The sequence below is a fragment of the Embiotoca jacksoni genome, unplaced genomic scaffold (genome assembly GCF_022577435.1).
Source record: "Embiotoca jacksoni isolate LCO1_2020_lvr unplaced genomic scaffold, fEmbJac1.0.p SCAF_18, whole genome shotgun sequence".
NCBI classification, from domain to species: Eukaryota; Metazoa; Chordata; class Actinopteri; family Embiotocidae; genus Embiotoca; species Embiotoca jacksoni.
In genome coordinates, this window is record NW_027185318.1 from 10,317,075 (window position 1) to 10,341,171 (window position 24,097).

At 43.8% G+C, this 24,097-nt stretch overlaps 2 protein-coding genes across 4 annotated transcripts in view; both read right to left on the reverse strand.

Annotated features, from left to right (window-relative positions):
• Window positions 1-9,236, reverse strand: part of sptb (spectrin, beta, erythrocytic) — a 69,527-nt gene extending 60,291 nt beyond the window's left edge. Inside the window, exons 1-2 of one of the 2 annotated variants that reach the window (XM_069152701.1) lie at window positions 8,960-9,236; window positions 4,145-4,419 (exon numbers count right to left, since the gene is read on the reverse strand). In XM_069152701.1, the coding sequence (XP_069008802.1) occupies window positions 4,145-4,292 (148 nt within the window). In that variant the 5' untranslated portion in view covers window positions 4,293-4,419; window positions 8,960-9,236. Of the gene's footprint in view, window positions 1-1,057; window positions 1,741-4,144; window positions 4,420-8,959 lie in introns of those variants that run through there. The other variant, XM_069152700.1, reaches the window with a different exon arrangement.
• Window positions 9,237-10,113: 877 nt separating this feature from the next.
• Window positions 10,114-24,097, reverse strand: part of stard9 (StAR-related lipid transfer (START) domain containing 9) — a 38,287-nt gene continuing 24,303 nt past the window's right edge. For both annotated transcript variants that reach the window (XM_069152706.1, XM_069152705.1), the window contains exons 22-32: window positions 17,232-24,014; window positions 16,663-16,866; window positions 16,392-16,575; window positions 15,692-15,838; window positions 15,418-15,517; window positions 14,943-15,109; window positions 14,686-14,750; window positions 14,293-14,495; window positions 13,473-13,552; window positions 12,945-13,103; window positions 10,114-12,102 (exon numbers count right to left, since the gene is read on the reverse strand). In XM_069152706.1, the coding sequence (XP_069008807.1) occupies window positions 11,959-12,102; window positions 12,945-13,103; window positions 13,473-13,552; window positions 14,293-14,495; window positions 14,686-14,750; window positions 14,943-15,109; window positions 15,418-15,517; window positions 15,692-15,838; window positions 16,392-16,575; window positions 16,663-16,866; window positions 17,232-24,014 (8,236 nt within the window). In that variant the 3' untranslated portion in view covers window positions 10,114-11,958. The remainder of the gene's footprint in view (window positions 12,103-12,944; window positions 13,104-13,472; window positions 13,553-14,292; window positions 14,496-14,685; window positions 14,751-14,942; window positions 15,110-15,417; window positions 15,518-15,691; window positions 15,839-16,391; window positions 16,576-16,662; window positions 16,867-17,231; window positions 24,015-24,097) is intronic.

Sequence of the window (24,097 nt, forward strand, 5' to 3'; positions counted from 1 at the left end):
AAACACAAATCATTTTGTCTCTATTTATCAGTTATGTATATCTTTTACTGTCCAACTTCATTCTACTGCACTGTTGACAAGGTTTCCCTAATAGAGGGTAAAGAGAAAGAACAATTTCATGTTGGGTGGATCAATACTCTTGGCACAACTCTGATTTTGGGGGGGAAGCTTCATAAGTTTGCTACTTCACATATCGGTTGCGTCTGCAGTCCTCAGAATCAGTCGATACTTGAAAACTAGCAGAGGCAAAGGGGGAAAAAAAAAAAAAGAGAAGAAGCATTTCCCTCTCGGTTCCTACGTCGTCTCCTCCATTTTCCTCCTCTCACTAATGCACTCCTGTCATCAGGGAGTTGGATAGCATATTGCAAAGCTAACACAAATCCACAGTGACGGCAGACCTCTCTCTTAAAACCTTAATAACGCAGGCAGAGAGAAGTTAAACCATCAAACAAATTGATTATTTCTTTTCCACCGACGATGCAGAGAGAAAAGGAGGTTAGGAACAAAACACACTTAATGCTTTGTTCTTTGGAGTAGTTTGTGAAGGGTAAGTGCCACATCGGGGAACAGGCAACCGGCTAAAATGATGAATATGTTTGATGTTGATTTCTTAAAAAAAGAGAGACACATAAGAATGCATAACAATAGCTAGAAAATGGATGGCTTTACAGGGGAAAACATCACAATCTTTTTAGGACTTTTCTCATGAATTATTCAAGGATAAGTCAGTGAACAATTGGGGCAGAGCCACAGCTTCCTGAAAATAAATAAATTACAACCAAATATATTTAATAAAAAGGGCCACCGTTTTACTTTTTTTTTTGCCGCTGCCTTTTTCCCGCTCTCACAACAGGGACGACAAACTAACTTCACACTTACTCTCATCGCAGCCCAACCTGCCTGCGATCCCGCCCAGGCCTAAACACAAACACAAGTTGAGGGAAAGGAACTGGAAAAGTGGTACCTCTCTCTCAATCTGCGAGGCGGGAGAGGATGGACAAAGACACGGCGACGCACACCCGAGCAACACAAGCTCTGCCTTCAGGACCCCCTGTACCTTGCAACTGCCTGAAGCGTCCATCCAGGATGGAGTTGAAACAGATGTTGGAGGTGCTGTAACTCAGCCAGCGCGCTCGCTTCATACTCTTGGCCGAGGAGGAAGAGGAGGACGAGGAGAGGAGGGGGGGAGGGTGTGGGTGTGGGTGCGAGGGCCGCTGACGTCTGGTTGTGCAGGAGGAGGAGGAGGACGAGGACGAGGAGAACGGGGAGAGTCCCGCGGGCGCCACGGCGAGCGGGACGTGCAGGACGGTGCCGTTCCTCTCCGGGTGGTGCTCGGGCTCCTGATGCTTGCCGCCGCCCCCCCTCTTCATCTTCCTGCCTTCGGCCCTCTGGGCCCGGTGGACCGGCGGGGTGCTCCTGCTCCGACTGCTGCTGCTGCTCACGCCCATCCGCACAGGTGCCTCTGCTGGGGCGTAGGGCCGGCCGGCAGCCTCCTTGGTGCCTCCGCTGCTGCTCCGGACGGCTGCCGTCTCCCTGCTGCTGGCCTTCAGGCTGATCTTGACCTCTCTGAGACGGGGTTGGCTTATAGGGGCGGCGCGCAGCAGGCACGGGCTGCTCATCTTGACCCCCAAACAACCACAACAACACACCGCCTCTGGAGCCGGCAGAGGAGCTTGGCACACCACGTCTCTCTTCTTCTCTGTCTCTTGGCTCTCTGTCCTCCTTTCCAGATTCCCCTCTCGCATTCACTCCTGCGCCCTCCCTCCCTCCTTCCCTCCCTCCCTCCCTTCTTCTTCTTCTTCTTCTTCTTCTTCCTCCTTCTTTCTCACTCTCTCCTCGGTGCTGCCATGATGACGCTCTGCCTCCTCTCTCAGGCTGCACGAGGGCTCAGGCAGCCTTCGGTTCAGTTCAGAGTGGTTTCTCTAGCCCCATCCATGCATACAATATGTTTCAATATATCCACGTGTTCCCACGACTCCCTCCCTTCTCCACCCAACACTCCCACACAGTCGTGACATCACGGAATGTGAAGTGTACGACCGGCACAGTTGTGATTCCCCTGTACCAATAACAGAGCATAAAACTATGCATCTCAAAAGGAGTGTTTCTGTTTTTAAGCTTATGTAAGAAGCGGTGCAAATGACTGGATATTTAATACATCTCTGGATGTTCTTTAAAGGCATGCTCAGTGCATATTTCTGAGTTCACAAGCTTTAAATCAGCAGCGGGTGTCATTCAGAGCCTCTCCTCATTTTCCTCTCCTCCCTCCCTCCCTCACCCTCTCTCTCTCTCTCTCTCTCTCTCTGTCCCTCTGTCAGGAAACACTGATTGCATTACAGAAACATCAGTGCAGCAGCACTCTAACACAATATCACTAACACCCACACCGAAGCCTTCATCACTTAAAGAGACAGAAAGATACAGCAAGAAAAAGTAGTGAGAGCGTTGCCCAAAAAACACAATTGTCAGGAGGCAAAATATTTTGACTACCCAAAAGTCCGACTGTTTATCAGACCTCCGTAGTATTTTGGTACCAAAATGTTTCCATAATATCAAGTATTGAAAAATGCCATTGATTTTCAGATCAGACAGTTTCTGATTTTAATTTGCTACCCTTAAACTTTCTATAATATTAAACCATATTTGATACTGCTTATGAGCGCCATTTTCAGCAATAGTTATTTATTGTATTCCCTTCCAAAAAAACCAAAAAAAAACCACGAGATTTCCATGTTTTCCACAAAGGACACATGATCACTTTCGCTTAACTGCTGGATTCAAAGAAAAACACAAAACACCAGTTCTGGTTGACCAAAATCATATTAATATTATGGTGATCACGTGTTGCAATATATGACAACATGGGGAAAATATGTTAAAAGGTTTTCGCATGGGAACCTACATGGGCTTCACACTTTCCACCTTAAAAATGTTCCAAAACCGGGTTTCCGATGGGCAAAATATACAATTGTGCACAATCACGTGTCATGTGGTCACATGTGATCTCGTGAGTTTTTGCACATGTTAAATTCACGTGTTGCTTTTTTTTTTTTCGTAAGGGGTTTGGATCGAGTAAGGTGCTCTTACATCAAGGTGTTGTGTTGACCATCTACAGCGGATGGTTACAGAATTATCTTCATAAAAAAAGGATCTACGCTTCACTAACATGCACATGAACATTACATGTTTTTAAAGTTGCACATCACAGTCGCCTACGTTTACATTTTCAGTTGGAAGAATGTTGAAATTTCTTTCACAGCTCCCCCCAAAAAAATTACTTTTAGTATATTTTTAATAAATTGGCTATATGATATTTGTCAGTCAAATGTTGCTAATGACAATTATAATAATTTATGTGACATTTTTCAAAATGAATAACCAACTTTAAGTTGACATGCCTGGATGTTCTGGTTTGACCTTTGATGAGCCTCAGACCCAACAAGGTTAAAACCTCTAGCCATTATAAAGTGCTCTGCTTTAAAAGTCAGTATTAATTCCAGGTGTGATATCAGCACTAGTACTGGAAACCTTTTAGATGATACCAAGCCCTACCCCAGAAGTCTCTGCTTCACTGAGATGAATCCATGTTTTACCACCTTGTGTCTGACCTCTCCTGTGTCTAAAGCTTTACAAACACGATGACCCTCAACTCCCCTTTTCTGTTCCACTTCCGTCCACCACAGAAACACAGCTATTTTAAAAACCCAAGCAGCTGGCCCACAGGTGGGTCATAACTTACCAGCTTAGCCAGAAATGCCAGAGATCTGCGCTACGGCAGGCAGACGGGCAGGGCAGCTGTCCAGATCGGTCAGACACTGGACATTCTGGGAATGTGCAAGTGATCCCGCCTGCCCGCTCAGGGTGTGGAGCGGTTGTCAGGGCTCAGCTGCCGGGGGTGTGCGGCACCACGAGAAACACGCTCATGCAAACACACATGCACAACAAACCCCGCAGAGCTCGAGAAGGAGAGCTTTGGAGTGAAATCAAACATCACCTGCGGTGTGATTTTGTAAATTTTCGGACTAAATCTGAAGGTTAGCGTTTTGTTCAAGCCCATTCTCTGCCCTTCTCACGTACTTAAAAGGTCCGTCATCCCAACAATTTGCCACAGAGGGTGCACGCTATTTGCTATGCAGGGACTCACCTGCGAGGGCCTTGATGCGCGAACGCTCAAACAGCCTGGCGGAGCTGTTGTCATTGTCTAGTTCCTCATCTGCGAGGTCGAAGCGGGTGTTGACGTGGCTGTACTGCTGTGTGATCTCCACATTGTCAAAATCTGTGGTGGAAGTCATGGCGGTGGCCAGCGTGGCGGGCGGGCGGGGGGGACGGCGGCCGACGTCCTCGGTTGCTCTGGGTGAAGAGGGAAGACGAGCGATGGGGACAAAAGTGGCAGGATGGACCTTTGGTACTGAAGATAGCCTGAAACAAAGGGGAAATACACGGATGTATCATTATGATTGATTATGAATTACTCTTCAGCACCTACAGGACTGAAACTGACTTGGCAATTTAGGTACTTTTTAATGACCTCACCTGTGGTCCTGGTATATTTTTTTACCCAGAAATCACTTGTATGGAAGCTTTTAAAACTGACTCCTGTGCCCCCCCTATTATAATCTCCATTTTGTCGCTCAAGTGTCACCGCGCAGGGTGTCTGTGTATTCTTTGTGTGTGGAATGGCGGCCTGAAGGGTACCCGCTCTGATAGCTCTATCTGGGTGCTGCATAGTTTTCTTATCGTGTCACACAGAGGAGGGGGGGCAACCCCTCTGTACTGCACGGCTCCACGAAACCGCCTTCTTTTGAATGATGCAGCTCACGTAGTTTGAAATGCGAGTGTGTGTGTGTGTGTGTGTGTGTGTGTGTGTGTGTGTGTGTGTGTGTGTGTGTGTGTGTGTGTGTGTGTGTGTGTGTGTTTCCGTTGGTGGGTATCAGTGAGAGTAGGCATGTGAGGTGACGTGAGGGCGGGAGTCAACTGTACTGTATTACATAAAGCAGAGGTTTAGAGGTAAAGGAACATGGCAGCGTGCCCCTTTGTGTCATGGAAAGTGCTGAATAACTACATGACTATAAATATTTGTTGTGACATCAGAGGTTTAAATGATAAAATTCAAGTTAGATTAGAGATAAGAATATTCATCTTAATATCTCCTACTTTATATTTATGATTTTACAGTGGTGGGAAGTAACTCCACGGTAGCGTATGTATAATGTAAAAGTATTAGCGCATCACTTAAGTATTTTACTTTTATGCTCGTTATACTTTCACTAAATTACATTTAAGAGAGAATATTGCACTTCGTAACGTGTATTTCACAGCTGTAGTTACAAGTGACTTTGCAAATTCTGAGTTTAAAATTTTAAGTTTAAATTTGCATATATATAGTGATTTATAGGTGAACGTGGTGACGTATAGTGTTTAACATTTCCCTTGTAAAGAACTAAAACCAAAAAAAAGAACTTAAGTAAAAATCTATAAGTACAGTATGTGAGTAAATGTACTTAGTTACTTCCCCCCCACTGCACACACTAACTCACAGTCTAACCACAGTGGATGTTTGTACAGAGCATTCAGAGAAGAGGCCATCAGTGACGCGCAATAATGACATCCTCCAGGTCTCCCTCCGCCTCCTGCTCTGTATCAGTCCTCTGCAGAGGGCCGTTATCAGCGCGGGGACGCTCCACCCACCATCGGGGATCTCCTTATCACCTCACACACAACCCGACCTGCACAACACACTCGCACCACACTCACCCTCTTTACACGCCGTGCGAGCTCAAACCGTCGGCTGTGTAGAAAACTGCAAGACTCTAATCGAGCTCCGCTCGGCGGCCAAACACAAACCAGCAGTAAATTAAGTGTGCGAGCTGAGATGTATACACGGCGATACTCAGCTGTATAAAGACGACCTGGCCTCCTGCTTAAAGAAGGTTCAGTGACAGAGAGGTGACGAGTTCACTGCCTGCCACTGACAGAGTGTCTGTCAATAGCAAGGTGTCCTTTTGTGGAGTCCTTGAGAGAGAGAGGGAGAACTCTTACAGGCTCGCTCACAGTGGGTCACCCTGTCAGCTGGAAGGTCTTATCATATAGAATAAAGACTGAAAGTCTCCAAATAAGATGCAGCGTCTGATATGAAGCACTAAGGGAGAATAACAATATGCCAAAAAAGAATCTGTACACTCTTTCACCCTTCGTTTGTTATAAATACTTATAAATACTATAAATACAATATAATACTTGAATGAAAACTGATTTGTTAAACTGAAACTGTTTGATATTATAATACGATTAAACGCAGCTGTAATGATGAGTCGATTCGCAGGAAAGTAAAATGTAAGAATTTGAAGCATTTTGTGTGATAATAAATTACGTTTTGGACTGATGGTCAGAAAAAACTAAGAATTTGAAGGCGTAGTCTTAGGTGTTTGTCAGATTTACCATTTTTACGTTTCATAGATATTTCCTAATACTCAGCTGCAGTCTCAGGATATGCAATGAACAATAACTGAAACAGAAGAACTCATGAAACTGACAGACATTCTGCACTTTACTGATAAAAGATGAATTGAGTGTAAAAACAGTTTCTTATCAACAAATCAATAGCTTTTGAAATTAGGTTCTACATATTTAAGGTCATAGGGTCTGACATCTACATAATGTAATAAGTGTAAATTAATGGGTATAAACATGCGATGAAATTGATACAGATAACATATTTTGAAGCCGTTATGGGTCTCCATTGATAAGACTATATATATATATATATATATATATATATATATATATATATAATACTGTGGCTCTCTTGTATTTCCTCCTGTCACATAAAGACCACAGAACATTGTCCAGTGAATACATAGTTTCTGTGACTGCACATTGCCACCTGGTGAGAAAGAGGCTCTGGATAATTTCTCAAAAGTAGTAAAATGTCAGGGGGGGGATGATAAATGTCAGCTGAAAGTGTTGCTGGACAGCAGAGCGTCTTTCCTTTTGCAGGATGTTGCAATTATGCAATGGGAGTTTTGATTTCTGTGGATACAGCTCTGCACATAATGGCCTTTGGAGCACTTGGAAAAAAAACTATTAAAAGGTGTGAATGAGATTTTCTCTCCGAAGGTACACCGACTTCGAATGTTATTCCTCTACGGTAACCTTTCCGATACTTGATTGCAACAATTTCCCTTCTTTAAATGGAAAACTACATTGTAATGAAATATTCTCAATGTAAATACGAAATAAGCCCCCACCCCCGAGTTGAATAACAACTCTGAAAGCCATCCTCCCGGCTGTAAATAAACTGCATGGTGATGCTCGTACTACCCTTCTGAGCAGCACACATTAGCCGTCTGGGATGCACATTATTCTGAGCAGCACACAGTTAGATGGAGAGGATGAAATAAGAGATGGGTGTGGTCAAGATGTGTGACCTACAGTTTGTGTGTGTGTGTGTGTGTGTGTGTGTTTGTGAAACTGAAGCAGCAGCAACTGGACTGAGGAGAGGGGAGCCTGGGTTCTAGCTGAGAGCAAAGTAAATCTGAGACATAAACATAAAGTGGACAGAGATCAGTCTGGAAGGGGATTGTTGAATCGACACCAAACTAACAGCTACTCATGACTTTTAACAAGAAAAACAAAGTGAAAAGCGAATGTGACAAAAGGCTCTATGCATAAATCCATACTGACCATTGATTGTGTACAGAGAGCTGTGAAAGAAGCTCCTTTTAGTTGTGGTCAATATTGTTTTGACTGCAACACTACTGAGCGTGATCTTGCAAGAGTTGTAAGGGATCGATAGTAAACTATTCCAGTGTGTTTACACTAAAGTCTCTGCTCCTCCAGACGGGGCGACACACTCACACTTGTCCTTTTAAGGGGAATAAGAGGGAATGTCTGCTTTGTGCAGGGAACATTTCATTTCTTAAGTCTTTTTGAAAAGCCAACCCACTGTTTTCGACCGAGGGTGGGAACAGATTGCTAGGGGTTTTAAAATAAAGTAAAATAGATGACATGTAACAGTTACACTTCCCCACTAATGTTTGATGTAATCCAGATAACTTTCCACGACGTACATATTTTAGGCAAGCTGTATTTTTGTTGAGTATTTTTCTGCCATGTGACCAATTAGGCAATTTATACTCCACAAAATTTCGGACAGATTAAGGAAATTTTACACACACAAATTATAACAGGCTTGTAAATTGTGATGCAGCTGTAGAATTAACTCCCCCATAAGTATAAAATCAACTCCAACTCTAGCTACAACAGTGAAATGCTACTTACACAAAACGTCTCATTATATTTCGTTTTTGGAGTATTATTACTAAGCAGCTTCACAGGGGGCGCTTTTTCTTGATACTTTTACTTTGAACAGTGTGACGGCCCTGGCGTTACCACTTGTTTTTACGCAAGTACGTCACTTACACGTTATTACTCTCAACTATGATCTTCAATGTGGGAATTTTTCTTGGATCTGATTACTTTTTTAATGTAATATCTCTATTTTTTAACTTAGTAAAGGGTCTGAATACTTTCTCCAATACTGGTTAACATGATAACAACTTTTGGAAAGCTCATTTACGTGCGCAAACGCGCGCATTTGCGTATTTGTGCGCAATTTTATCAACGCACCTCGGCGCGGCCTTCTTACACTAAGAGATAACAAACTTACAACTTTCGAATTTACAGATTTTAAGCTTAATTAAGACAGAGAGTCACTGGAGTTTACCAGCAAAATGAAACCAATTAGTCTACAGTTGTGAATAATGACTACATCGTTATCAAACATGGCAGTTTAAACCAACAGGTGGTTTGGAGGAAACTTGTAGCTCACCCACAAACAACTTTGAACAAAAGCAGTCTAAAAGGAATGAACACCATTTAGTGACCGGTAATAGAAACTATTTGGCTGAAGAGCAATAATTTAATTTAGCAATAAGTTTAGTCTTCAATTCACACTTACTTGCTTCTGGAAGTTGTCCCGTCCGAGAGTGTTTATATCTTGAGCCTTCTCCCAGCCAACACACCAATTATAATCCCATTGAAGCAGCGGGTCCTGGTCAGAGCGCACGGATGTCTCCACAGCGCGAGGAGGGCTCGGTCCAGTACGGGGGACGAGGGAAAGGGGCTGCAGGCGCCGTGCGCTCCACGGTCATTCCCGAAAGCCAGCGATTGACCCACCCTGCCGGGTTAAAAATAAAGTTGGCGCATCCAGTACATGATCTGGGCGCGCAGGGGACGGACATTCCTGACAAGAGCTGGTGACTCTAAATGGCAGAGACACTTCTGATCTCTTGTGCACTACCCCCCTCCCCCTCCAGTGAACTCCACCCCGCCCAGACCGGGCTCTAATCGCATATACACAACACCCACCCATCCACCCTGAGACCCTCTCACAAATGTCACCTCCACTGCTGCCTCTGCGTGCCATTTAAATGCAGGCCACAGAGGAGCGGTCTGGAAACAAGTCCGGGAGAAAAAAAAATAATCCTCACATTGCAAAGGCTGTCCTTCAGATACTACCGGGGTGGGTACACCTGTCAGATGAGACACAGACAGACAGTGTTAGAAAACAAGATAAACTTGTCTCAAAGGAAATCTTCCACTACAATAATCTGGAATCATTGAAATTATATCACTGCCTTGATGTAATTATTGAAACATTAAGCACTTCCTCGAGGGGACAGTGAAACATAAACTGTTTAATGTCTCGATAAAACTTGCAGAGTTGCGTGATCTAATGTGCTCAAAATAGACAAAGACACACACATGCAGTGACATAATGGAGTTACATTCAGTACTGAAGACCAGAAGACAAACAAAAAACAAAGTGTTCTTAACCCCTCAGGGTTTAGAGAAATTACCGGGTATATTTCAACACCACTTTGTTTGACAAATATCAAGATGTTTGTCTACAGTCCCTCCCCCCCCCACCCTTAACAAACAAAGACAAAAGCTTTCAACATTAACTTACCTTCAAACAACAGCAGCGGATGCATCTTAAACACAAATTGCACTTACGTTACGTGATTGTCTTTTAGGGTTTTAATGGACTTTTAACACTTTGGTATGTCTAATAAACATTAGATAAATAAAACACAAAACAGGAAAACAACATTTCACTTCAAAATATTTATTGTTTTCATTTTTAAAAAAAACTAAAAAAAAACAGCCAAATAACAGCTTATTAGAAACAGTAAGTATGTGTTGTTGTTTTTTTTAATAATAAAATACATGTACAATACACTGCCAAAACATAAATAACAATGCTTTTTACAGAAAGGAATAAGCACTTGAAATAGGTAGATATACATAAAAAAAAATTTTTTTTTAAAAATCAGTACAAAAAGTCGTCACTGCATCCCTTCACTTGTCTCTTTCTCTTTGGTTCTTCCGGGAACGTGTTTTAATCAAATTGACCGCTGCGGCTGCAGAGCCAAAATCGTCCTGAACCTACAAACTACCACTGTAAATAATATGGCTTCATATGTGGATACAGGTGAACCAGCTTTGACTGAGAGAAGTCCTGCCTGCTGCATAGTTTCAACGCAAACAAAAACAAAATCACTCTTTAATATGCAACGTTAAGAAATGCATAAAACGTTTTGTGCAAGCAGACACGCCGCACGGTGCTTTGCTCATAAAAAAAACAAAAAAAACAAACAACAACTATAAAACACATTCAACAGCATTTCAAACGGTGGAAACAAAATAAATACAAACACTAACAAGTGAAAATAGAAGCCCTTAAAACTCAGCTTATGTAAATTTAGGGTACCATAAAGTATGAGAGGACTTGTCCCTGGAGATGGTTTGTAGTTTCCATAACTAACGAACACTTTAGTTATGAAAAAAAAAAAAAAAAAAGGCCACATGTTTGACACGGGGGCATGAACCAGCAGCTCGTGGTTCAAAGTTACATCCAAAAGCTCCCAACTTACCGCCTCCCTGGTTTGCTAACAAAACATCTTTCTTTTTTTTTTCCTACTTTTCTGCCGTTAACATTTGCAGTGCTCATACAGATAAAAACGCACACTACGCTCCGTGGCTAAAGAGTAACAGGATCATCTCTAAGCATCCCTTCAGGTGGCGTTAACCTTGTAACTACAAGGTGCTACTATCGAATACATACTGCAGCAAAGATACACTTTCTTTTCCCATTTTTACCGGAGAACTAACTGACGGACATTTGAAGTTCATTTTCTGCTGAATTACGACCATTAAAAAGGTGAACTGTGCGGTGTCCGGGGAAATTCTCAGAGTCCACAAATGTAGCCAAGAAGGAGCAGTTCGTGAATATTACATAACGGGTATCGTACAGTATGCTCTATTTGTATCATGACCGTACATGAGGGAGCTCTTGAACTTGTGTGTTGGTGGCTTGAAAACATGAACAGAACTGGCTTCATCTATAGACTGATTAAAAAAAAAAGTAAACACCCGCGTGTATTCAATGTACATCAAATCAGTGGAACTTTGAATTACTGTATTCACTGAACACCTCTTAAACTTCAATGTAAATGTTACAATATGGTAGGAATTAAAATATACCTTATTGCTAACAGACATTAGGGGAACTTTGTGGCAGCTACTTATCCGAGTGCAACAGAATTATTAATCCATTTTATAAACTGAAAAAAAAAGGATTAGGTGGGAAATAGCATTGCTCCCTATAAGCTGTCTAAACCTAAATGAAATATTAAAAAAAAATCTGTAATGCCGAGTCATTCAGTTCTAATGAATCTTTGGTTAAATAGATTGTTAAAAGCCTTCATTTACGTATAAAAATATCAATATTTTATTACAAAAAATAACTCAAAAAAAGCTGCTTTAACTTGTCTTCTGGATATAAACATAACAGTGCCCTTGAAATAATAATAATAAAAAAAAAAAAGTCAAGTAAATTAAATTTTAGGTGCAAATTTTAACGACAGACTAACTCCATGTTGGAGACAGTTTAGTCTAAGTGCTCACTGCGAATGCGTCTTCGTCTGTCCTGTGGAGTGACGAAGCGAGGAAAACGTCCAGGTCAGCGATGACAGCAGCCTGTCTCCTAGCAACGGTGTTCAAGAGTCGCTGGGGAAAAGATGGAGTTCCTAAGTCCAGCTGGAAAAGAACAAAATGAAGCCAATTACAATCTGAATAGACAAATCTAGGTACCCGTTTCCGAGTAGCTGATTGAAGGTTCAAACAATATGCAATATAACACTTGGAAAACTTGTTTGAATTTCTATCCAATCAAATTTACAGACATGAGTAGCTCTTGGACACTTTCATTTTGTCGAAATAATTCTCCGAGGAAAAAAAGGTAGGAGACTCCTACACTAACTGGACACTCATGTAATTGTAATAATGTTGTATTAGTCAGGGAAGTTACTGAATATCAGATGTTTATTAAACGATCTACTTCATGTTCTTGCTCGCTGGGTTTAATCCCTTCACTGTGCTTTGACATTACATTGTGGAAGTTGTACATTAATGTTACTGTTTTGACACGCATTAACTTTCACGCCTACGTTAGTCAACCGCAATATTACATTCAACTCTGCCACCCCACAAATTGCCGTGTCGCCACTGAGCACAACATACACACTCAGTTGTCAGTTTATTAGGGACAACTGAGTAAAACTAATAAAGCTTCTACTAAAACTACCTTCATGAAAGTGCCCCCGTGGTGCTGCCCAATATTCAGAGAGGTGTTTCTGTTATTCAAGCTGCCCTCATTGACAGAAACGGGATCAAATTTATTACAACAGCACCGCAAGCTGCTGTTTCCGAAGTGATTATACAGTTGAATAAACACCTCTCCAAAACAGTTTCAACAAAAACTGAACATGACAAGCTTCACCGTGGTAGGATTTATTGTTGTTTTGAATGTGACCGCATTACTTTTATATACACGTAGTAAACTGACATCTGAGTGCACATGAGCCGGTGGATGAGTTTACCTGCAGCAGGTAGATGACCCTGGTGACTTCCTGTCCGTTATGTGTAACCGGCTGCAGGACCCAGCAGCTTGGCATCATCTCCCCCCGAATGGCGTCCACGCTGGGACGAGGCAGAGACTCCTCAAACACAGACTGCATTGCCAGCACGCACAGACCACCCTGAGGCGTAGGGAGAAAAACCATCAATAAAACAGACGGCGCAGCCTTTGATCAGCCGAGAGGCAACTGTACACCGACACTGATAAGCAACAGCTAACACGGTTTACTCCACACCCACCGCCTCTGGGTCAGTGTTGTTTGCGCTTTGAGTTCTGTGGCCATTTTCAAAAGCGTGTTTTATATGTTGTGGATGAGGAACTCTACGGCATGCTGGTAAATTGCTGTTCGCACGCCACACTAATACCAGCAAATGGAAATTTCTCCCTTAAAGTAAAGCGTGCGAAAGCTGAAAATGCTCCCTGGACTTTTTGCTCGGGAGACGAGCGGTAATCATCCGGTCCGGCTGGTTGATTTTGCAGCTGTGCTTACCTGTTTGGACTCGGTGCTGATGCAGCAGAAGTCCCGCGGCTGGCTGAGGTGACAGGTGGACGGATCTGTTAGAATGTAAACTAAACAGAAAAACAGATGCATCGGACTGGTCAAACACGGTGGATTTAAAAACCTGGAAATAAAACAACTGAGAACTTTATCAGTTAATAAGGTCGGAAAACAACTTTCTTTATCTCCACTTCCATTAAAAAAAAAAAAAAATCACATATTCATGATATGATTTTAGCATACTTTCAATAATAAAGTCAACATCTCTGTGTAGAAACAAACTGAATAAAACGCTGGTGAGTTAAAAAATGTGTAGATTAAGTAAAAAAAAAAAAGGCCAAATGACGTACTGCAATACATGCAAACATACTGCAGCTGTGAGAATACGGTTGGCTATGCAATACAAGAAACCTGGCAGTGATGAATGAGACTGTACTGTAGGAGAGATAGTTAATGGATGCAGATGCATCATATGAAGTGAATTTGTGGGGTCTATTAATGCCTTGCAAAAATATAAATAGTTTTGCTGTCAAGACAAAAAAAAAAAAAATTATATTTAAATTTGAGCTACTATACACAATATTTTTGCAAGTCAACTTTTGCATTACATAAGCTTTCCTTATATAACCATCTACCATCAGTATTGTATACTGAATTTAAAAATAGAAAATGACGCATAAAGTAGCGTGAAACGGAAATGCTCAAGAAATTGTTAAAATTCAGATTACGTCAAGTTGTTGATTAAATGTACTGATATTAAAATGTACAGAAACTATATGAGCATATTGACTGTGTAGTGATGCGAGCTCACCCAGCTGAGTGCTGTCATCTAGTGGTCGTGTCCACGCAGAACGGACCGACTGATTATACATGTGGCTCCTGGACAGCTGGCAGATTACGTCCCACAGGCTGTCCAGGGGTCTGTCCAGCTGCCCGACCCCCAGGAAGCCATGGATGGACGGCCTGGAGGAGGGCTTGTAGTACGCCTGAATCCCTCGCTCTTCTCCTTGGTACCTAAATAAAGTCAGACTTAATATATCAGCACATAAATGATGATCGTGAAGTGAATCTTTCACTTCGTAGCTGCTTGAGATGATCTCAGAGCCGACTGAGGGGAAATCCTGAAACAGTAGATGGAAGGAGATTGTCTCAAGGGGTCAATAACTTTTGGACAAGCTCAATATTGGGAAATGACCGAACTCACCTCCAGCCTGCTGTGGCTTTACCCATCACCAGATTACCCAAGTCCCCAGAGGAAGCTAGACGCACCTGAAAGAAGAAAGATCACAAAACAACCTCAAAACAAATATCTGAGTAGGTTAAAAACTTGTAGAACTTTTCTAACGTACAGTCAATGAGTATGCGAGTCTTTTGACATAAGTAGAGAGTAGTCTTAAGTAAATTCCTCTCACACAACAGGTTTGACTTAAATCAACTTATTTAAATTCAGGTCTGTATTACCTCAGCCAGAGCTCGACCGAGGAGGCTGGATGTGATGTCCTGATAGACCGTGGAAATGGAAGAGGAGGAGCCAAAAGAGGCGGTGCGTTGACGTGAACAAGTCGGAGGTGATGGAGATGAAGTCATCAGGGGCTCAAACCCGCTGACGGGCGGCTCGAGGCGGACATCTGATAAAACACATGGTAATTAAGATTGAATTCAGATACAGAGGATGCAGGAAAGAGGGACACTGACATTGGTGACAGACCTGGGGAAAAATGTATGGCAAATATGGCCGTATACAGTATATAAATTGGTTTCTGTATTTTTGAAATAATGCCAAAGCTTCAAAAGAAGTCAATTATCAAAAGCTGAAATAGGCTCTGATTATTTTTTTTTGTAGCACAAAACGTACTATTGCCTTGTATTTGAACATACTCTACGACTGTTTTGCCCAAGTCTGTTTGAGGTGTGTGAGTCGCCGTCCTGCCGTTACCCTGGGCTGACAGCCAGGCTCTCGGTGTCTTCACACTCTGTGGGCCACATAGAAGAGGACGTGTCCTGACCTTCAGCCCTTCGTCCTGGAACCCTTTGATCTGAACAAAGACAAGCAGCAACAACACAGTGAGCCTCCGAGCCGCCGAATTAAAAAGAAATGCTACAAATATGTAAAACCGAGCTCTGTAAAAGTCATCCAAAGATTCCGTTTTATACGTCTTATGTCTCAATTTGTTCAAATCAAATGAAACATGCAGAATTGTAATACCAACCTGTCCAGTCAGTACTGGTCTGTTGCCATGCTGTAGTTGGCCAGCGTTGCCACTGTTGTACCCTGACGTTGGTCCAGAGGAAAGACTCAGACTGGATCCTGTGCACAGGGTGCTGTTGCTGACCCTCGTCCGGTGCCTCAGGTCATCCTGCCCAATACAAGTCAGCTGGAGTCAGGTTAATTATACAGCACACATTACACTTTTACCCTCAGGTTCTCTGTTTTGGTATGAAAAAAAAAAAAAAAAAATCCTTTATTGATGGAAAAAACCCTCCTGATTTCTCTGTTCTCCGTTTTCAAAATCATACTGTAAAATAGGAAAGTTTGTCTGTGGAAACCTAAAATCGGCAACTTTAACAAGTTTGACGTGGAAACCTTGAAGCTGCATTGCACATGCAGTGAAAATGGACTGAGAATTATTACCCAATTATAACTTTTGAAATTATTTTTTTTTAAAGTCATATTATGACCTCCAAACAAGGTAATTAGAATTTCTTTATTTAAAAAAAAAAAAAAAAAAAAAAAAAAAAAAACACATGGGAAACACATTATTATTCAAAGCCAAGTATTTTATACATCTTTGAACATAACTGGAGGGGATCTTTAATTGTTCTCTCTGAAATTGGCATAAACTAAAAATGTCATATTGTGACACTCGGGAGGAAATTAATTACAACTTTGTAATAACACAGAAATCTGACCTTGACTTCCTGAGACAGGGCCTGCTGCTGGAGCCTCCTCTTCTCCAACTCCGTCCTCTCCCGCAGTCGCTCTCGTGCCTTTGCGATCTCCGTCCTGGCTTCCTCCCGGGCTCGGCCGTAGTCACGCAGCAGCTGTTCAATGTCAGACGGATACTGACCTTCTCCCATTGGAGGGTCCGGTATTCTGGGGAATAAACAATTTCGCGAACGCATGTAAAAATGTACGATTGAAGAGGCAATTGTGCTTTGATTTTGTAAGACGGTGTCTCACCTGCTGCTGTCTATCACCTCTTGGCGGAGCCTTTGCAGGTACTCTTTGCGCCGACTGGGCATGGCAGCAGCCACCTTGGAGGAGGAAACGGCCTCTTGAGGAGAAGACCGAGAGCGTTTGCTGGGACTGAGACTACGAGCTCTGCGATAAGTCTGCAGCCGCTCCTCCCTCTCCTGCCTCAAACCCTCGATACTCCTGCGGTGCCTGAGAAGATCACAAAAATAAAATGCAAAAACACCAGTGATGTCAAAGAGGAAACTTTTGGTTGTTTTTACAGCACCTCAATATTTTTTTTTTTTTTTTTTTTTTTTTTTTTTTTTACGAACAAACATAACGTGGTATTATAAAGCGGAAAAAGTCTGTCGTGAATTGAAAGACTACATTGAGTGTTGGGCAGAGTTTTAGCCTTTTTGACCAATTTCTTAATCAGGTGTTTTTCTGATCTTTTCATCTAATTCGTGTCCCCCCCACCCCTCCCCAAAAAAAGAAGACAAATATACATGTTACCCACTATGTTCAATTTAAGACAATTGAATCATGTCAACATAAAGATTCAACCGTCTTCTTACCGATCATACAGCTGCTGTTTGGTGGGAGCGGAGTTCAGCGGTTTCAGCTCTTCTTTGGACCTCGGTGACAGCATCTTTAACAGCGTGTCCGTCTCTCCCAGCCCGTAGTGCAGCTTGGCCTCTGCCAGCTCCACGGTCAAAGGTGTCGGGTTCACGTTGAGGCTGACTGTCGCCATCACCTGCTCTCTTTCCTGTCGCAGCCTCACTATCTCTCTTGCCCTTCTGCCACTCGGCGCCACAGATTCCCCGTTTGAACCGAAGCTCTCCATCTCGCCCCACTCAGCACAGTTTGTGGTCACTTTGTTGGAGCATTTCGATTGTTGACAGTTGACGCCGGACCAGTTGGTGAACTTGTTGTGCATGGGGAGGTCTTCTGGGACTCTCTGGCGGTCTTGACGAGGAAACACGCTGGTGACAGGCTCAGTGTTCACCAGCACATCTGTGTTGCACTCACTGGGCGCCAGTGACACCATGTCGTCATCCTGATCAGGCTTCTCGATGACCGGGGATGGATTGTAAGAATCAACGCAAAAATCCCCAGAATCAACTGCACGACTTGTGAAGTCGGATTCTTGCCGTTTGCGCTCATCAGTCAGTCCTATGGGAGAAATGTTGTGCTGCAAATTTAAACCGTTTGTCGCAGCAGAAGTCCTCCACTGTGGGAAGGTCATGTGCCGTTTGGAGCTGGGCTGATGCTTCTCCTGGTCTTTATAGTTTGCATTTCTCCTGTCAGTGTCTGTGTCTCTATCCAGTGATGAACTGAGGCTTAGAGAGCCCTTCTCCGATCCTTTAGGAGTGGAGCAACACATTTCGCTCACCTTCTCAAGTGATACAGATTCTGATTTACTGGGGGAAACGTCACAATCCTGTCCGGGCATTTGATTGTCATCTGAAACAGAAGGAATGATGAGGCCGTCTTCCTCAGATGGACGGTTCGTTTCTTTGTATTTCGGTAGACTTGGTGTGGATTGTTTATGCCTCAGTCGTAGCCTTGTTCCAACTGTAAGAATGGGAGATGACGCACGGTCTGTATAGGTGGTCTGTTTCTTCGAAAAGGCAGATGAGTGGTTTGTTATAGACGAGCTGCTCTTTTCTTGGTAGCAGTTCTTCGACGACTTGCGGGTGATTTCGGAAACGGCAACACTTCTGTTGCCGAGCGCCTTGGACACGCTTTGCTTCGAAACTTGAGAAGAAGCGGATGTTGCGTGTCTTCGACCGTCGGCGTTTACGCGAGGTGGTTCGAGAGGGTCGTTCTCTGCCTGCGAGGCAGCAGAGGCGTTACATTGGAGGTCAGGCGTGCTCGGCATCTTTTCGTCAGCGCCGGCCTTGGTTTCCACCACGCAGTGCACTTTCTGGTCTTGAGAGACGCCGACGACCTCGGAGCCAATCACTCGGACAATCACGTTGACTTCGTGGGAGTTCGACTTTTCTCTGGGTGTTTGATGAACGACTTCCTTCTCTGCAAGCCTTTCAGTCTGGATCCCAACGTCTGTGGCTGTTTGAGTTGAGCAGTCTCTCTTGGTGCAGTCATTACACTCACTGCAAGAGATGCTAAGATCTGACAGGTTGACACTCCTCCTTGAAGTGGACTTGTCACCTGTCCTCATTCCCTGGACGTCCCCCAGCAGGTCCGAGGTGCTGTCGATGAGCTTGGACAGGTGAGCTGACATGCTTTCCATACTGGCCCACGTTGTGGATTTCTTTATATCCACTTTGCTTTTCTGTGCTGTAGGTACATCAGTGTTGCTCCTTTTATGGCGATCTTTCCTCTTTAGAGCTCCACCGCTGTGACCTTTACTTTCCATCTGAAACACACACTCGGTTTGAGTGCCGTGTTCGCATGTCCTCCTCCTTTGTGCATATGTTTTCCTCGCCTGGGACTCTTGCTCAGATGAGTAAACGAACATGAGTTCGTCCACTTGACTGGAACTGTTACCAAAACCACCAGGAGGATTGGCTGAGCAGTTTTCCTGTTCACAGGGTCTGAGCTGCGATGTTTTAGAGGCTCTTTCTTTATAATCTTCCACACTGCTGAGCGTACTGGAAAGCCCCTTGTCGGTGGCATATGTGCTGAGGTGGGAATTGAAAGGAGAGTTCTGCCCGTTCAAACCATTATCAACACTGCAGCACCTGGTGATACGTTTTTCAGAGCTGTTCAAAAGCGGGGATTTGCAGGACAGGTCAGCAGCGCTTCCGAATGCCGGGTTCTTGTGGCAATGCTGCGTTGAGTCGCCGCCTTGCCACTGGTGAACGAAAGGGTTGATGTCACTGGACGCAAAATGAATCGGGGAGTCGTGACGCTTTTGTGCATGTTCTCGTTCACTTCTCTTTGCACACTGGCTGATTTTTTCCACAACTGTCTTATGTGACATTACTTGAAGAGGTAAAGAGCGTCTTTTTGAGGCGTGATCTTTATCGATTTTAACTTTGCTTTTACCAGAATTCTCATCAGAACAAGCCTTTATTTTAGATTTGATTGGTGACACTGAAGTAGAATTATCTGGATAGTTATATCTGTCCTGTCTAACTTCTTGTTTGGCATCATTCTGAATGCTCAGTTTAACCCATTTAGGTGTCAGCCTGCTTTGATGCATTCTAGTGGCTTTGTTATCCTCCTCATCCTCATCTGATGACTTCAGAGATGAGTCCGAGGAAGAAGTGGAACAAGTCTTGACGTTCGACCTTCTGAACCTCTTAGTCTTGGCTTTTTTAGGCAGGAGAGCAGAATTACCCAGTGTGACACTGGTTGTGTTTGTCTTGGCCTCTTTGGACATTACAGATCCAAACCTACTTGTATTGCTGCTACAATTTTCCTGTGGTACTTTGTGTTCCTGAACAGAACCAAAGGGCATTCTTTTAGATTTTGACTCTTGATCCTGTGACCCGAACTGATGGGTCCAAGCCGCTTTGTCGCCTTTACAGTCGATTCGTTGAACTTCATCAAATTTAAACTGGGAGTTTGATAACATTTGGGATTTGTCATTGTAATTCATATTGACAACACAAGTCTGAGTTAAGTTATCTGAATGTTTATGTCGACAGCTGAACTGATCCTGTGCGGTGACGGAGGGTTTGCTCTCTGTTAGGTCTGTTTGGATGTTTCCATCAGGTCCAGGAGGAACAATGTTCTGGTTGCTGTTACGTATGTGTGGTTTGAATTGATGTGATCCTCCATCAGCTAATAAACAGACGTCTGCAGATGATTCAGGACTAGTTTTATCATGTTGAATCTTTGGCGAGTTTTGTTTGGTTGAATAATGGACTTTATTTTCAACTCTGCATGTGGCTTCCATACTGACATCTTGTAAAACAGAACAGCCACAGTTTACTTTTGTGCTGCCAGTGGTGGAAAGTGTTTGATGGGGTATTTGGTGAAGTTGTGGGGTTGGATGCTGAGCTCGGGATTTAGGGCTGAGTTTAGCATTCAGAGCAGGAACATCTAAACAGGTCTGGCTGTCCAATTTGTTTGAGCAAATATCATCGGTAGCAGAGTTAGGATGAGATCTTATTTCATGTTTACCTACAGGATTCATTTCTTGAGATAAAGCTGTTTTCTCTGTTGTGTTTTCTTGAGAATCAATACGTTTCCTTGCTGAAAAGGAATCACTCACAGAGGACAAACTAACTGGTTGAAAAGTGCCGTTGACAGAGTGCTCACAGCTTTTGTGGCTGTCCAAGGTCAGACTTGATTGAATGTTGTTTTTTTGGGCAGAAGAGTTCTGAGAAACACAAGACCTGAAAACTGGCTTGTTTGATGCTCCATCAGAAAAATTAGGAGCGTCGTTAATCGTTTGTGTTACTTCAGTACATTTAAGCACGCTGCTCTCATGGCTAGTCATCAATTCTGCTGACATATCTGATGTCAGCTCCTCACTTTCCTCCATTGTATTTCTGCTCATCACTTTTTCCACTGAACGATGTCCACTGACAATTGTTCCTTTTTTACCTCTTTCATCTCTTAGCTGTTCTTTTGTCCATCTATGTTCCTCGCTGTTACAGCTAAAATGACATGCAGATGACGCCAAGACATTCAGACTCCTGCTCTTCCTGCCACTGTCACTCCCAATCAGTGACAATTTCATGTGCTCTTTCACCACTTCTGAGATCCTCAGATCAATAGCGCTACAAATAGCATCTGACTTGCATACGTGTTTTCGACTTTCTTGCTTTTTGCAGTTATCAACCGGGTCTTCTCCCCCTTCTGTTTCTGCAAATGCTTCCTTTATCGTTACATCTTCCGCTTTATCCACCTTATTATCTCCCGGGGAGGGAACATTCTGTGAACTTCTGTTATCACGTTTAAGTCCAAACAAAGAGTCCTTAAAGATTTCACAACTTTGTTCAAGTTTCCTGCTCATGAGATCAGAAACTGGCGATGCCACTGAAGCCACTGTATCTCGTCTAACGCGGCCACCGACACGAACAGAATCAACTTCCTGGCTGTCAGTTTCCGGGGCAGACTGCTCTTCTTTAGAGTCGCTGGTATTATCGTTATCATCGGGCCAAATATCTTCCGGGCTGCCACCTGCTGTACTGCAGAAAGTTACCAACTCCCTGCTGTTGCTCTTTTTTGGAATTTTCAGGCTGCCCATAAAAGCGTCCTGTCGGTCTTTGTTCCTCTTCCTGGAATTTTTACAGGACGATTTAACACCTTCCGGCTGGAGCGCGACGGACTGCTCGGTGCCTTTGGTTCCATCCCTGGTAAGTGATACATCTTCAGTATTCCTAGAACGATACTGCACATCTCTCAGCTTTTCTGCTCCACCATCTACATTGGATAATGCTTCCTTTTCAGAGGAAGGTTTGGAAGGACTCGCGGTGGCTGCCATCTCATCCAATACTTGTCCTTGGTTAGGAGGATTTGTAGAGAGATGCATTACTGACTGACAGCATGAGTTACATATTTCAGTGTCAGATGACATGGTAACATCAGCAGCAGCCATTTCAGGTGCGGCTGTAACTACCTGAAGAAGTTCTGATGCCGCTTGTACGGTTTGGGGAATCTCAGTCAGTGACACGCGAGCAGTTTGATCTGAGGTGGGTAAGGATACTTGAAGTTCGTTGCTTCTGCTGTCGGGAATATCTAAAACGGCTTTTCTCATTTTTTTGGATTGTCCTAATTTCCCTACACAATATCCTCCATCCTTCTGGTTAACTGACTTTTGGACATCTTCTGGTGTTGCTGAGAAAGCCTGTGAGTACCCTGAAACCTCCTGCACTTTTACGTTTACACGTTCTTTGCTGGTGGATGTAGAACTACAGCTACTAGAGCCGCTGTGTGAGTCTGACAGATTCATACTGACTGGACTGGGGCTGCTGCTGCTGCTGCTGCTGCTGCTCTCTGTGTGTCTGAGCATCATTTTTCTTTGGAAAGGTAGAGAATCCCTGTGAATGGCGGGACTCTCTGCTGCGTCGGTGGAGGACCAGGCATCGGTGAGCATTGTCAAGTTTTCTGGCTCCCTCACACTGCAGCTGCTGAGCGAGCGCGGGCTGCTGGTCGAAGTGGTCTGCATGTGCCCAAAGTCCTCAATCAATTTATGTACAGTGTCTCTGCCTCTGGAATCTGCTACTAATGAGCTTTGAGAAGGGGGCTTCATTGTTGCATCAATTCGTCTTGTCTTTGGGGAGCCTTGCTGACTCCAGTAAGTCTCTGTTGGGATCCCCAGAGGTTTCGGACAGCTGTCCCGATCTAAACCGGTCTCTGCTGTCCTATTGTGCTGCATGGACAAATGGGCAGAATCTGTCACCAGTGAGTAAGTTGGTGCAACCATTTGGTTTAGTCTTTGCGCTGTTGAGAATTTCCCACTGCTCTCCGTCGCCAGAGAATCTTTGGACATTTGGCTGTCTTCGCTGTCTGCTTCGCTTTGAGCTGCCTCCTCGTGTCTCAGCTGCTCTGTGAGGGCTGTCGCATAAGCAGAGGACAGAGAATCAAGAGAGAAAAGGCTCTCGCAGTCTGATCTTCTATCGTCCCCGTCTTCTTGTTCTTCCTCCCATCCGACCAGCGCCTGCTGACTGTCTATCCACCTGCTGGTCTTGTTCATCAGAGCCTCGGTGCTGTGCCACCGCCTCTGTCTGACGCTCTCGAACAGCGTCCTTCGGTCAAGCTCCTCACATGAAACAGCAGTTTTAATGGCACGTTTGCTTTGACTCATTTTGGTGTCCTTAAGGCTCTTGTCTCTTCTTATTTTCCAGTGAAATTTACTTGCTATCCTCCCCAGAGGCTTGGGGACCCGTCCTCCATTCACACCTGTGGGTGGTTTTCTGAACACTTTGGACAGAGCTGTTTTTATCCTGGGCCCAACAGAACGAGAGAAAGATTTGTTGATGGTTTCTAGCCCCCTGTTAGCTCCGTGGTGTGAGGTTTTCACATCCAGAAAAGGGGCATTCTCAGGACTCGGTTTGTCTTTTGTGGATCCTTCTACATTTTCTTTGCTGACTGGCAGCAAAGTGGTTCCAAGTGGTGACTTGATTGTAAGTGTTGAGTTCTGGTCCGATCGGTTCTTAAAAGACAGGTCTCGGTTTGGCAGCAGAGGCTTTCGCTCTGGCCGTTCCCGTCGCGGCTGAGCTTGTGGTTCCTCTTTGGTAGTTTGTCTGATTTTTTCGGAGGAGCTCACTCTTTTCTGACAGGACTGACTTTGTCCTGAGACGATAGAGCCGGAACAACTTTGGGTCCTTTCCCGAGGAAGACACTCATCTGAAACCCATTTCCTGCTGCCGATGGAGTCAGACGTTGTGGATGAATTTAAAGTCAGTTCTGTGGATCTGTTTCTCTTGAGAAAGTGTCTGTTGATAGAGAAAAATAAACATCATTAATACTGAAGACCTAAAATAGGGGGAAAAATATATATAGGAGGTACAAGCAACTG